This window comes from Limulus polyphemus, unplaced genomic scaffold (genome assembly GCF_000517525.1).
Source record: "Limulus polyphemus unplaced genomic scaffold, Limulus_polyphemus-2.1.2 Scaffold1750, whole genome shotgun sequence".
In the NCBI taxonomy this organism is placed as follows: domain Eukaryota; kingdom Metazoa; phylum Arthropoda; class Merostomata; order Xiphosura; family Limulidae; genus Limulus; species Limulus polyphemus.
This window is the reverse complement of record NW_013667360.1, coordinates 112,598-127,291: the sequence shown is the minus strand read 5'-3', so window position 1 is coordinate 127,291 and position 14,694 is coordinate 112,598. Positions and strand designations below refer to the sequence as shown.

The following is a 14,694-nucleotide window of genomic DNA, read 5'->3' as shown; positions in this document are numbered from 1 at the left end:
GGTGGGGGGTCGGGGTACGTTAAGTTAGTACTAATACTATTAGTAGTTAGGTAATAATATATATATATATATATATATATATATATATTGGTCCCTTTGAGAGGTTATAACGTCAAATATTACCGCACAAACACAGCGCAGCTTTAAGATAAAGCAAAGCAAACGTTTTGAGGAATAATAGTGAACAAAATATCAGTTTCTGTTATCTGTAAACAATATGTGAAATTCATTTATGAGAATACGTCTTTTTTTAACCTCCATTGTTAGATATCGTTTGTAAAAGAGTTGGCGGTGGGTAGTTTGACTAGCTACTTTCCCTCTAGTCTATAACTACTAAAGTAGGGACAAATAGCGTAGATAGATAACCCTCGAGTAGCTTTACGCGAAATTCCAAAAATAGACAAACGTAATAAGTTAGTTTTATTTAGCCTGCAGTAAAATATCCGAGTTCATAACTGAACTTGCAGGTGTTAAATAACAAATGAGCGTGAATATCCAATGGAGTATAGTTCTGAGAATGAGGCCTAACTCTCAAGTTACCGACTCGTTGTTAGTTCTGAGAGTGAGGCCTAACTCTCAAGTTACCGACTTGTTGTTAGTTCAGAGAGTGAGGCCTAACTCTCAAGTTACCGACTTGTTGTTAGTTCTGAGAGTGAGGCCTAACTCTCAAGTTACCGACTTGTTGTTAGTTCTGAGATCAAGGCCTAACTCTCAAGTTACCGACTTGTTGTTAGTTCTGAGATTAAGGCCTAACTCTCAAGTTACCGACTTGTTGTTATACCGCTAACTACCGCTGGGGTCCACTTACTGCATCATACTGAGTGGTGTTTTATGTTTTAGGCTGTTACAGCACACAGTTTAAAGAATTGACCAAAAAGAAGCATGGGGGCAGCAGATATTAGTGGGGCTAATTTCAATATTGAAGGCGTTTGTTATTTAATGTTTTGCGTGGCTTATGTGTGTGTTTAGGGATTGTAATTAACCAACAAAGTTACAGACCCACAAGCAAGTTGTTGCATAAATAATTTGAAAAAAATAAATAATTCAATCGTAATTTTACGGTTACAGATAATCCCCCTGAATAATAATCTTATACACACAAATGCTAAAAGCTCTAACTGTTATATATAAATCAAAGCCAATACGTTCGCTATGACATCTAGTAATGGACAGGTTTCTTCGTTTTGGCTTTGATCTATATCAACTTCATCATTGTTGTATAGCGCTGATTTGATCGCCTTTAAACAGTTGATGTAATTTATAATATCAGAACTATTGACTTAGATACACACACGTATATATGCACATATGTGTATACATATACACGGTGCTAAAACCTCTAACTCATATCTAGCCTGAGAGCATGTGTATATATTGAAGAATCCGTAATGACAATCGTTGTTGTGGTTCTAGAATGAAATGTCCTTTCGTTAGAGAAACACCCCAGGACTGACCTCTTCTTTTTCTTTATTCAGAACAAAGCAAAAATTAATCCCCCCTTTTTTGGGGACGTCAGCTGACTATAGGTAGTTATCCTAATAATTACTTTATGTGGATATCGGAAGGCAGAGCACAAATAGCCCATTTTGTAGCTTTGTACTTAACAGCAAACAAACAAAAAGTACACAGTGTAGCTTTTACTGTGAAACCAGTGTACTGAACATTGGGAGTTGTATAGAACCACCTTCAACAATATATCACAAGATAGAACTACCGTCAACAATATATATCTCAAGATAGAACTACCGTCAACAATATATCACAAGATAGAACCACCATCAACAATATATCTCAAGATAGAACGGTCTCAACAGTATATCACAAGATAGAACTACCGTCAACAATATATCACAAGATAGAACCATCTCAACAGTATATCACAAGATAAAACCACCGTCAACAATATATCACAAGATAAAACCACCGTCAACAATATATCACAATATGTATGCTATATAAATAACATTCTTGTAACTGTGTATATAATATTAAAAGTATGGTAAATTCCCTTGTACATACAGCATCGTCTTATAAAATAGAAAAAAAATGGCAAGCTCACGATATTGTACGGTATAAAAATCAATGTGTCAACAATATATCACAATATGTATGCTATATAAATAACATTCTTGTAACTGTGTATATAATATTAAAACTATGGTAAATTCCCTTGTACATACAGCATCGTCTTATAAAACAGAAAAAAAATGGCAAGCTCACGATATTGTACGGTATAAAAATCAATGTGTCAACAATATTTTAAGTTCAAACATTTATAATATATGCAACCTCATCATGGATCAAAGTTTTGACGGTTTAGTCCTCAACCCTCGGAGAGTGTGAAGATATATAATTATGGTCTTCATCCCTGATAAAGTATGAGAATGTTATCAATGAAGGTATATCACTTTAGTCCTCAACCCTCGGAGAGTGTGAAGATATATAATTATGGTCTTCATCTCTGATAAAATATGATAATGTTATCAATGAAGGTATATCACTTTAGTCCTCAACCCTTGCAGAGTGTGAAGATATATAATTATGGTCTTCATCCCTGATAAAGTATGAGAATGTTATCAATGAAGGTATATCACTTTAGTCCTCAACCCTCGGAGAGTGTGAAGATATATAATTATGGTCTTCATCTCTGATAAAGTATGAGAATGTTATCAATGAAGGTTTCGTTCTGCAACACTTTCACTAACAGGCTCGCTACTTCCAACGTATCGTTCTGCAACACTTTCACTAACAGGCTCGCTACTTCCAACGTTTCGTTCTGCAACACTTTCACTAACAGGCTCGCTACTTCCAACGTTTCGTTCTGCAACACTTTCACTAACAGGCTCGCTACTTCCAACGCAGTACTCGATATAGATGAGCCAAAATGAACACATGTTAACTGACAAAATTTTGCGTTTCATTGGTGCACGTTTCATTTTGACTGTTATCCCGATTAAGCAAGATCGTGTTTTATTCGTATGATTTGCCCAAAATTAGTCATTTAAACTGACCTAAACTTTTGTTCAATTTAATTTCCCGATTGTTAAAATTTCATTGTTACCCGATTAAAACATGATTTATGCAAGATTAACACATCTCAAGTAAACAAATAGTCTGCAGTTAATTAGCACCAGTTCGATTGTTAAAATTTGAGTGTTATCCGGTTAAAACCGTGCTTCAACTGTATGGTTTATCCAAGATTAACGCACCTCAAATAAACCAAAAGTTTACAGTTAAATAGCACCAGTTCGATTGTTAAAATTTGAGTGTTATCCGGTCAAAACCGTGCTTCAACTGTATGGTTTATCCAAGATTAACGCACGTCAAATAAACCAAAAGTTTACGGTTAAATCGCGTCTGTTCGATTGTTAAAATTTTACTTACATGGACATAAAGACCTTGAATGTTAAACACATATATCTTACAGAGAAACAATTTTTACGACTATAAATGTTTAGGCCTCGTATTTTTAACACTATAAGTGCTATTTTGATTATCCATTAGAAATAATTCCCGAGCATTATATAAATACTTATCTTAACTCGTTTATCGTTACGTCTAGCGTGGCTGGAATTACATGTTACTAGCATTATTATATATCTTACAGAGAAACAATTTTTACGACTATAAATGTTTAGGCCTCGTATTTTTAACACTATAAGTGCTATTTTGATTATCCATTAGAAATAATTCCCGAGCATTATATAAATACTTATCTTAACTCGTTTATCGTTACGTCTAGCGTGGCTGGAATTACATGTTACTAGCAGTAACATGTCGTGACTTCTCGACGATCAGTAGTATTTGTTTTTCAGAACATATTTGTTCAATTTGTTTCACAATAGTTCTGTTACCAAACATTCGCACGATGAGGTTTAGGGCCTAAAATTGAGTGTGTGACAACAAGTGTAAATGATAAGCTGTTGTAACTTTGTTTTATGGCTAAACCATATTTAGCTAAACATTTCCAATGAATCACAAAAACAACAAATCGAGTCACGGATGGATGGTCCACAGAACACCGGGAGAACATTTGTTAACCAGCGGTGAAAACAATTAAGTATAGCGTGTCTAGAGATCGAAGTTCACGTCTGTACCCTTGCTTGTCCCGCTTTATGGTGTTGACATAACCGTCCCGTGTGGGGGCGCAGGTGTAGGTTGATTTGTTTAGTTTTTTTCTTTCATTTTGCACGCGATGTGCCACAAACCTATGACTGATTACTTGCATGGCTTGTCGGGTCAGAATAAGACTTTAACATGAACTGGTTAGATTACTTGGATGGCTTGTCGGGTCAGAATAATACCTTAACATGAAATGGTTGGATTACATGGATGGCTTGTCGGGTCAGAATAAGTCTTTAACATGAACTGGTTGGATTACTTGGATGGCTTGTCGGGTCAGAATAAGACTTTAACACGAACTGGTCGAATTAATTGGGTGGCTTGTCAGGTCAGAATAAGACTTTAACACGAACTGGTAGAATTAATTGGGTGGCTTGTCGGGTCAGAATAAGACTTTAACATGAACTGGTTGGATGGTTTAGGAGAGTACTATAATTTAATGAAACGATGAACGGCACTGTTTAAGGTTTTTCCTCACATGCCATAAATAATTTATTAGCGGTAAACTATCGAGATATCTTAAATCAAATTGTTTTACCAAAAGTTAGAAAGTAAAATATAAAAATGGAAAATAATTGTCGGGCATCGAACCAATAATCCGTTTCATGAAATAAAAAACAAATTTGTTGTTGAATTTTGCGCAAAGCTTCTCGTGGGCTGCTCTTATCGAATAATGAGATTTATCCGTTACTCTTATAACGCGCCCAAAGGGTGTGAAGCGGGATTTATTTTCGGCGGTGAGGGGGCGCTAACCACGTATCTGCAGTGCCGCACGTTAACCAATGGGCGGGCTAGCTAGTTCACCAGTAATTAGAATAATGTAGTCTATATACGTTAGTTGAATTATTTCTCCGTGACTTTTAATTGATTGATTCTAAAAACTAATGGAAAAAAAATTGTGGATTTGGAATTAAAATATTTTACAATTTAAATTTTTGAGGAATATGAAAGACAATTCCCGAGCGAAGCTTCCTCAAAATATGTAAATACGCATCTCTGAAAAGATCGTACTTAGAAGACTTCGGTCGCTTAGCAACAACGATGGCCCAATTCCATGACAGCCTGCTCTGTTGTTTAATTAAAAAAAAAAACTCCGGTTCTAAGTTCACTTGGTAAAGCAAGTCTTGGTTGCTAAGCGTACGGTTGAATTTTAGTCATATGAAAACAAGACACTTAGAATTAATATCGTCCACAATAACTGTTACAACTTGCAGGTTTGAATCATTTAGAATATTTAATTTTACTTTAGTAAACTCTGTGTACTCTTACCAACTAGCTTATGCGAATGAAGTTTACAAAATTAACATTGTAGGAATCTTTACTGGAGTTACATTTACTTGTTGTTGTTGTTAGACTTTTCGCGCAAATCTAAAAAGGGGCTATCTGTGCATGGCCGTTCCTAATTCTTAACCGACAGACTGGGGGATAAAAGCAGCTAACCATCGTCAACTCTTGGGCTAAAATTATCAGACCGAAGTTTAGATATAACCGTAATTCTTATATCGTAACCATGGTCCCAAAGTGCGACGCGAACCATGAACCTTCAGATTCACATTAATCACTGGACCACACCGTGTCCTTATATTTTCTTATATCCTTATCACGTAGACTCAAAAAATAGATTTAGCTCAAAACTGGAGATCGATAAACGGAGCGCTTGCAGAAGGTAGGTCTTCCTTCTCTCGGGGGTGATCTACTCATATATTTCTTTATCAAGTTAAGGTCATTTTCACTGCTCTTTGACCTAGTTGTCATTATAAGTTACAAATATTTTGCAGTAAGTCTCAATAATATGTAATAAGAGTGTAACAAAGGGTGTAATAAAATATTTGAAGAGGGGTGGGACTTCAATAAAATATATTGCCATTTCAATAAATAAATGCGAGGATTGTCCCTGTGGTTGAGCTCTTTGTTTGAGAGTTGTTGGGCCTGGTTCGAATCAGTAAGATCCCACAAAATATTCGCCGCACCTTAAGCTGTGGGTGCATTATAAAAGTAACATCAATCTGTTAGCATGGATGGTGGGTGGTATGGCGCTGTTGACTGGCTGCCCTCCCCCCTTGTCAGTAATTCAAAATTATAAAGGGCGAGAGATAGCCTTGGTAGCTTTGTCATGAATACGGAATACTAATGCAATAGATAACTAGAGGGGGCACTCTGTGGAGCGCATACCCCAGCTACGCGGCGTTGATTATATTCGGCCCTAAAACAAAAAAAACACGAAAATGTGTCTATATGTCCGTCGTTATCAACGGACACTGACTATTTTTGGCAGGACAATGAGGAATAATATTCTACATATGTACACTAAGTTCCATCAAAATCCAATCATTTCTGACTGAGTTATTGAGCACAAATAGTGTGGAAATTCGGTCCCCGTGTTAACAGATAGGGATTGTTTAGATTTTCGTGACTTTGTTGTGACCTTGACCTTCCAGAAACTAATCACTTCTAAGTTGGATCTTAGTCCTAATGTATACCAACTTTCAGCCGTTTTCGAGAAATCTTGCTGACAAACACACCAATAAACAGGGGTGAAAACATAACCTCCGCCCACATTTCAGTGACGGAGGTAATTACAATAAGGTGTTATTAGTACTTCATTACAAACATTATCAGTTTTTGTTAATAACGGTCTACACCTAAAGTACCCCATAATATACGTGTACGTAATACACCTAGGTGACTTGTAAAGTACGCCGGAGTCTACTTGTACAGAATACGGCTAGGTGACTTGTAAAGTACGCCAGAGTCTACTTGTACAGAATACGGCTAGGTGACTTGTAAAGTACGCCAGAGTCTACTTGTACAGAATACGGCTAGGTGATTTGTAAAGTATGCCAGAGTCTACTTGTACAGAATACGGCTAGGTGACTTGTAAAGTATGCCAGAGTCTACTTGTACAGAATACGGCTAGGTGACTTGTAAAGTACGCCAGAGTCTACTTGTATATAATACGGCTAGGTGACTTGTAAAGTACGCCAGAGTCTACTTGTTCAGAATACGGCTAGGTGACTTGTAAAGTACGCCAGAGTCTACTTGTATATAATACGGCTAGGTGACTTGTAAAGTACGCCAGAGTCTACTTGTACAGAATACGGATATGAAGTTTCTAATCCAGTTTCGAGTGACAGCAGTGGTTCACAACGCACAAAGCTGACCGGACCATTTGTACGTAAATTAACTGCGTCACCTACCACTCGTATGGAATGAATGCTGTAAATACCTGTTGTCCAGGTAATCATACAGTTTCAACTTTCACACAAGGTTTCAAAATTTCCCCAAATCATTCGTCAAAATAATGTATACATATGTATATATATAGAAATTCAGTTCCAAAAAAAAAAAGAGGAAATTTAACAGCTACAGTCGGAAGAAAGTCTGAGGACGTTGGAATCTTCAGTATTCCGGATGACACGTTAGGACATGACATACATCAAATTAATCCACAGGCGACATTACGTCCACAATGCTCCATTTGGACGTCGGGAAAAGTCATCTAGTCTTACAGACTGTCATCACTGTAACACTCTTCTGTAAAACACAAACCCACATACGCAAGACAGAAATGATTGAGTATATGTTACGTGTTCAATGAGGTCTCAGACGTTTGGTCTTAAAGTTAAGGTTTTTTTTAATGTTTGATAAACAGTGATCGAATGCTGTTTCAACTGGAGCTTTATTTTATACACCAGCACATCCTTCGTATTGTTAGGAGAGAGAGTTGACAACATTGGGCTTATTTCGCGGTAAATTACACTAAGGTTATCTTCCACAATGGAAGACAACTATTCAACAACACCCACCGCTAACTTTTTGGCTACTCTAATCGAATGGTGGGATTTGACCGTGATTATTTTTTTTTGCATCAACGCGACTCTAACCATGGACCCTTAGATATAGCTCGGCGCGCTAACCACTAGTCCACGCCGCCCCATTTGATGTGAAGTGCAAAAAGTAAGAGCAGTTATTGTAAAAACATTTACGTGCATGAAGAGCTTCAAAATAAAAACTTATATATATGAGTGCAAAAAATGAAGTATTTATTATTCACATACAGAAATTTAGGCTTAACAATTAAGATACAGAAATTTAGGCTTAACAATTAAGATACAGCTCACATATTAAGGCATAACAAACTATAAAAATCTCCAATATACCATAATCAAACCTAATGTCCTCCAATGGCTCAATGAAAAGTCTTGAGGCTTACGACCCTAAAAATCGGGTTTCGATACCTGTGAGTATCACAGCACAGGTAGCCCATTCTGCATCTTTGTGCTTAATAGTAACAAAACCAAAAACAACCAACTCAAACTTGGTGGTAAATTTTGTGAACTTTGTATCATTTCATTTTTGCATTTACCCGTTATTTTGGGGGTTTCTTCCCGTTTTTTATTTGCCACATGAAGAGTAAATGATAATCTGTTCCTACGTCAAAAAGTTGATTTTTTATTTATCTGTAAGAGGCAAAATATATAGAAAACTTGACAAAAAGAAAAGGAGAACCTAGTGGAAGAGACCGTAGAGAACTGTTACTTCATGGAACATTGGATAACATGGTTGAAGGAATAACTGTCAGTGACGTCATCAGTAATCCTCGCAATTAGTAAGAATAACTACACATTTCCTGAAAATTACTTGCGGCTTTATCATAATGGTTGCCATGCTGAGTCGAAAGTATGTCGACTGTAAGCGTTAGTACAACTCATATTAGGCATTAACAACGCACGAAATACTTGTCGACAAAGGATGCACTAGACGAGTCGAAATTATGTCGACTGTAAGCGTTAGTACAACTCATATTAGGCATTAACAACGCACGAAATACTTGTCGACAAAGGATGCACTAGACGAGTCGAAAATATGTCGATTGTAAGCGTTAGTACAACTCATATTAGGCATTAACAACACACGAAATACTTGTCGACAAAGGATGCACTAGACGAGTCGAAATTATGTCGATTGTAAGCGTTAGTACAACTCATATTAGGCATTAACAACGCACGAAATATTTGTCGGCAAAGGATGCACTAGACGAGAGATTCCCAGACTTTTTCCCTCCCCCACCAGAACATCCTTACTGAGGATCCCCACCCGATGAAACTACACATATTGAGTATCTTGACAGATTGCTTATTTTGTGTATTTACTTTCCTGCGGCCTCCAGTTTTGGAATCCTTATACTGGACTATTGCATTAATTTTGCAAGTTGGCCATGTAATACTGTGAGCCTAATTCAATTACACACACACACACTAAAGTTTCGTAACATAGTGTATACAGTGGTAAACTGACTTCACTGGAAATATTGCCAAAGGTTATATACATATTACAGTTGAAAATATTGTCAAATATTGTATACATATTACAGTTGGAAATATTGCCAAAGATTATATACATATTACAGTTGGAAATATTGCCAAATATTGTATACATATTACAGTTGGAAATATTGCCAAAGATTATATACATATTACAGTTGGAAATATTGCCAAATATTGTATACATATTACAGTTGAAAATATTTCCAAAGATTGTATACATATTACAGTTGGAAATATTGCCAAAGATTGTATACATATTACAGTTGGAAATATTGCCAAAGATTGTATACATATTACAGTTGGAAAGATTTCCAAAGATTGTATACATATTACAGTTGGAAAGATTTCCAAAGATTGTATACATATTACAGTTGGAAATATTGCAAAAGATTGTATACATATTACAGTTGGAAATATTTCCAAAGATTGTATACATATTACAGTTGGAAATATTGCCAACGATTATATACATATTACAGTTGGAAATATTGCCAAAAATTCTATATATTACATTTGGAAATATTTCCAAAGATTGTATACATATTACAGTTGGAAATATTGCCAAAGATTATATACATATTACAGTTGGAAATATTGCCAAGGATTGTAAACATATTACAGTGATTTTTGTTCAGCTAAGTTTTAAATTCTTTTGCCTTTCTACGCCACGCAGTTATTTCGTAAAAATAATTGTTGACGAAGCGTGAAGAACAGTAGATTAACGTGAAAAAAAGATATAAAGAACACATGTAAATTGATCCAGATGTCCGCCTCTGGGACACGTGCGGGACTCGTGTGTGTGTCGCGTGCAGTGCAACTGTTACTACATCAATAGTTACTATAATCACGATGTTATTTACTGGTATAAGTAGAGAAATCCAAACAGTCACCCCCTCTAACAAGTCACGAGCTTGGTTAAAAGCACCAGCAGAGGATTTCTGAAGCTCCGTAACCACTAAGCCTATTTTGAAGCTGAACACATCAGACAATAAATGAATTTAATATTTACTGGATTAGTGCAAGTTTCAATGCTAAAACATTAATTGTAATTTTAACCTATTATACAACCCGTCTATATTTACGTGAATATGACGTGATTTAGACTACTCATGCCTTCATATAGTCGCGAGAAAAACCAACTTCATTCAGGTTAAAAGTTTTAAATTGTTCAAACTTGAGTGCTGATAACCAACTGTGTATCTTTGGGTTAAATAAGCAAACAAGGAAAGAAAACACTTTGAACTCAGATCCTATTATTTGGGCTTTCGGAACACTACTTACGTGATTAAATCACTTTTACGGTTCCATAACGTTTAGGGACAACTAAACAAAGAAAACAAGTACAGTTGAAAGACAGACCCTGGGAGGGGGGGAGAGAACAACAGGAACTAAATGTATTATGAAATACGTAGTTTGTTTTGATGAACAACGTTATCTAGGACTTTTGATCAAAGTTAGTTTCGATATTGTATTTTAAATGTTTTAATCACAAATTTATAAGTTATACGGAGAAGTAGAGCGATGTTAAACCTAAATATTGGACAACAAAAAAAGTATGATTTTCAGGGATTTTATGATAGCACTATGTGGAGCTAAGAGCAGATTAAACAATATTTGTAACCATTAAAGTGCACGGGAGAGGGTGGGGGGCTCAAGCTCCTTATTCCTCCTCTTATGCCCTAAAAGTGCCCTTTTTTTGTCAGTCATCAGTAATTGTTTACAACTACTAAAGGACACACCTGGTTCCACATTATGCTTGCTGCAAGCTATTAGAGATAATATTTCAGCTTTAAAATTAACGGAACACAGGGACTTATTGTGATATGTTTTTAAGTGTTAATACGCAAGAAATCACTGTTTAGTTTTAGATTTTAAAAGTGAATATTACTGATTAAACAGGAATAACAGAGGATCTGTTTGTTTCTCACTGAATTAACAGGAATAACAGAGGATCTGTTTGTTTCTCACTGATTGAACAGGAATAACAAAGAATCTGTTTGTTTCTCACTGATTGAACAGGAATAAAAAAGAATCTGTTTGTTTCTCACTGATTGAACAGGAATAACAAAGAATCTGTTTGTTTCTCACTGATTGAACAGGAATAAAAAAGAATCTGTTTGTTTCTCACTGATTGAACAGGAATAACAAAGAATCTGTTTGTTTCTCACAACCCCCATATTCTCCCCTGACACTCTCTATTTTTTTTTCGGTGAGCTCCTCCCCTTTTATTGTCCTCTGCGTGTTACTGTTATCTTTAAATAAGGTTACAAAATACAGGAAAAACCATAATTTCTTATTGTTTGTTAGCGTTACAGCGCTAGTAGGCTATCTTTTCCGCAATACACATTTGTCAAAAGGAAACAACAGTTTTACAGGGGTTTCATTTAATATTTTTTTTATCAAGTCTTTGTTTTGCATTCACGTGCCACTAACCTGGACTCTGGCCTCCGTTAAGTCTATTTTCATAGCAATCTCTTCTCGGGTGTAAACGTCCGGGTAATGCGTTTCGTGGAATGCACGCTCTAGCTCCTTCAACTGGCCGCTCGTGAAGGTGGTTCGGATCCGGCGCTGCTTCCGCTTCTCAGTCAGTACACCGTTGTTACCAGGATACATCTTGTAAGATAGTGTCCGTGGATAATCCACGTGTGCGTGTAACGACCCTTGAGAAACAACGAAGTCAGTAGATAATTGATATTATGTTAACATAGTAAATATACCGTATAAAAAACGTGTCAATATGGTCTATATAAATTAATACAAGGGTCTCAAAAGTCATCGCAGTCATGCAGCGCATAATATTTAGCCTTTAGTTTTCGGTTTTCAAAAGTACAAGATAAATTAGAACAATAATTAAAAACATACAATTATTTTCAGTAGTAAATTCAATGCTATATACTATGTTGTTATACGTACAAACTCGGAAACTTTAGTGAATTTTCAATGCCCCAGAGATGTTATCAACTATTGTTATTAAGATGAAAATTTACAACGCTCGAATCGACGTCACCCGCCAGTGTCTTAATGAGCTCATCTGTAGGGGCTCAAATATCGCTTATATAAAATCACGGTACAGGCATTTTACAATTTAAAAGCGAAAGTTTTTCCAACACTTTTATTTAATTCACCTGCTTTCGTCCACCAATCAGCTTTAGGCGTTTCTTTTCATAGACTAACTATCAATCAGAATTTAGAATTTTGCGCCCAAAGCTACACAAGCGTTATGTGCACCTAACCGTCTTTAATTTTGAACTGATAGGCTAGAGTGAAGTCAGTTAGCCAACAGCAACAGCCGCCAACTCTTGGGCAACTGCTGCTAGACAGTCACTTTTATAGCGCATCCACGTCAAAAGTGTGCAGCGAGTTTTTATGACAACGGGACGCAAACCACGAAGCCTTGGGTTCACAGTCCGGGCAGCTCCCTGTCAGTCAGTGAATTATGAATATTTGGAACATGAAACATCATATCAATATCAATCATATTGATATTGATATTAATATCATCACAACAATACTACGAACATTCGGGTACAACGAAAACTTATGAATTGAATATTAAAAAAACAACAACGTGGAAAAGTAAACTTTACATCTTAACATACACAACTAAATCACGTAATTAACCTATACCAATAACTGTGATCTTAATGTAGTCTTAACTTGTGATTGTAAACTGTGATGCAGAACTCGATCAGAAATATAATAGGAGGGGGGTGTCTGCTGTTTTTATAGGTAATTTTCACTTGTTGGGTACATTTCAGTTCTGAACTAAAACACACACAAGTGGTTGAGACAAATGTGTTATTATTGTTTTTTTTTACAGCAATTCCAATAACTCAGTTCAATAGTTAGCCGTTTTGTTTGGGTAAATCATCAACGTCTATTCTTTGACAAATCACGTTTGTTTCGTAAATAATGATTTAAATAATTTTTCAATCCAACTTACTTGATTTAATATAGAACTAAAGGAGTTATATTCAGTTGTTGCAAAAACTAACTGACTATCAAATGCTGATAGAAGTCAGAAGAGACGATATAAAACTGAACGCACTCTCTTTTGTCATTATTGTACGAAGGTTCGGTTAGAACTGTTTACACGCGTTTATGGATCATTAAAAAAGGGCAAAATATCTGCTAAAGAATAAGTAGCAAGAATATAAAACACAAAATCTGAAAATTACTAAAATCTATCTATGTACATCTGTTTATTTATCTATTTGGCCTTAATCTATTTATCGATTCGTCTACCTATATTGCCTGTTTCTCATCTTTATATCTGTTTTCTTGTTAATAGCTATAACCTCCCTAATGGCTGACCATATTTTCTCTGTAAGCTACAAATTATTGGATTTAGGCTTAACCTTGTTATCTCTTATTCCCTTCAGCTTTTCTTCCGAACCACTTCGAAAAATGATAAATATTATACGAACTGATGCGACTGGATGAGATTCTGGGATTGTACGTCATCACTGACTTCATGTACGACGCATTAAAACCCCCACTGTAGGTAAGCTAGAAGATAGCTAGAGATACCCCGGTTAACTAGTGTTATAATTCACTTTTAACTTTAATCTATATTCGATTATTTCATTTCTGTCTCAAGCTGCAGGCTTAATGTAGTTAGTTGTTCCGAGAGAGATTTAAGAAGAGGCGGTTCGCAGCCACTTACTTTGAAATCCCATGTTGGTGGGGAAGACGGTCTGAGTTACTGCCGCTGGCGGCATGTGCACGGACTCTGTACGGGGACGAGTGATCATGCCACGAGAAGACGTGTTCATTCCAGGCGCGTGAAAGGGCGAAGAATAGCGGTAAGACACTTGGCTGCACGAGGTGAGGTCAGTGTAAGAATATGGCCGCTGACACGACGATAGGCCCGGATCCGGACAGCCGGAATCGAAACTGTGCTGGTTGAGGTATGGATACTCCATTAGGTTACAATGAGAAGTCTACAAAACAAATGGTATATTTTTTACTTTCACAACCAGCTTTATAGTCGAGCTCAATCTGCCACCATGGGTTCGCCAGAAGTTGCAGTCTCTCTTCCTCTTACCTTCCGTACTCGCTAGGGGGAGGGACTTACGGTAGTTTCTGCTTCTATTCAAATTCTCTTGCTATGACTCCGTCAGTGTTGTTAGTGGACCATCGCTCTCACGCTGCCACACGACCCGTAATTGAATTATAATTCTCGGAGGGTTTGTGACAGGCTAGTAGCGGTACCTCTGCCGCCTCTCCTGGTTAGACTGAATAC

At 36.5% G+C, this 14,694-nt stretch overlaps 1 protein-coding gene across 1 annotated transcript in view; it reads right to left on the bottom strand.

Moving 5' to 3' along the window:
• The window catches only part of LOC106464819 (paired mesoderm homeobox protein 2A-like), a 22,785-nt gene extending 8,324 nt beyond the window's left edge, over window positions 1-14,461 (bottom strand). Inside the window, exons 1-2 of the mRNA XM_013924975.2 lie at window positions 14,116-14,461; window positions 11,883-12,109 (exon numbers count right to left, since the gene is read on the bottom strand). Of these exons, the coding sequence (XP_013780429.2) occupies window positions 11,883-12,109; window positions 14,116-14,374 (486 nt within the window). The 5' untranslated portion in view covers window positions 14,375-14,461. The remainder of the gene's footprint in view (window positions 1-11,882; window positions 12,110-14,115) is intronic.
• Window positions 14,462-14,694: the final 233 nt, after the last annotated feature.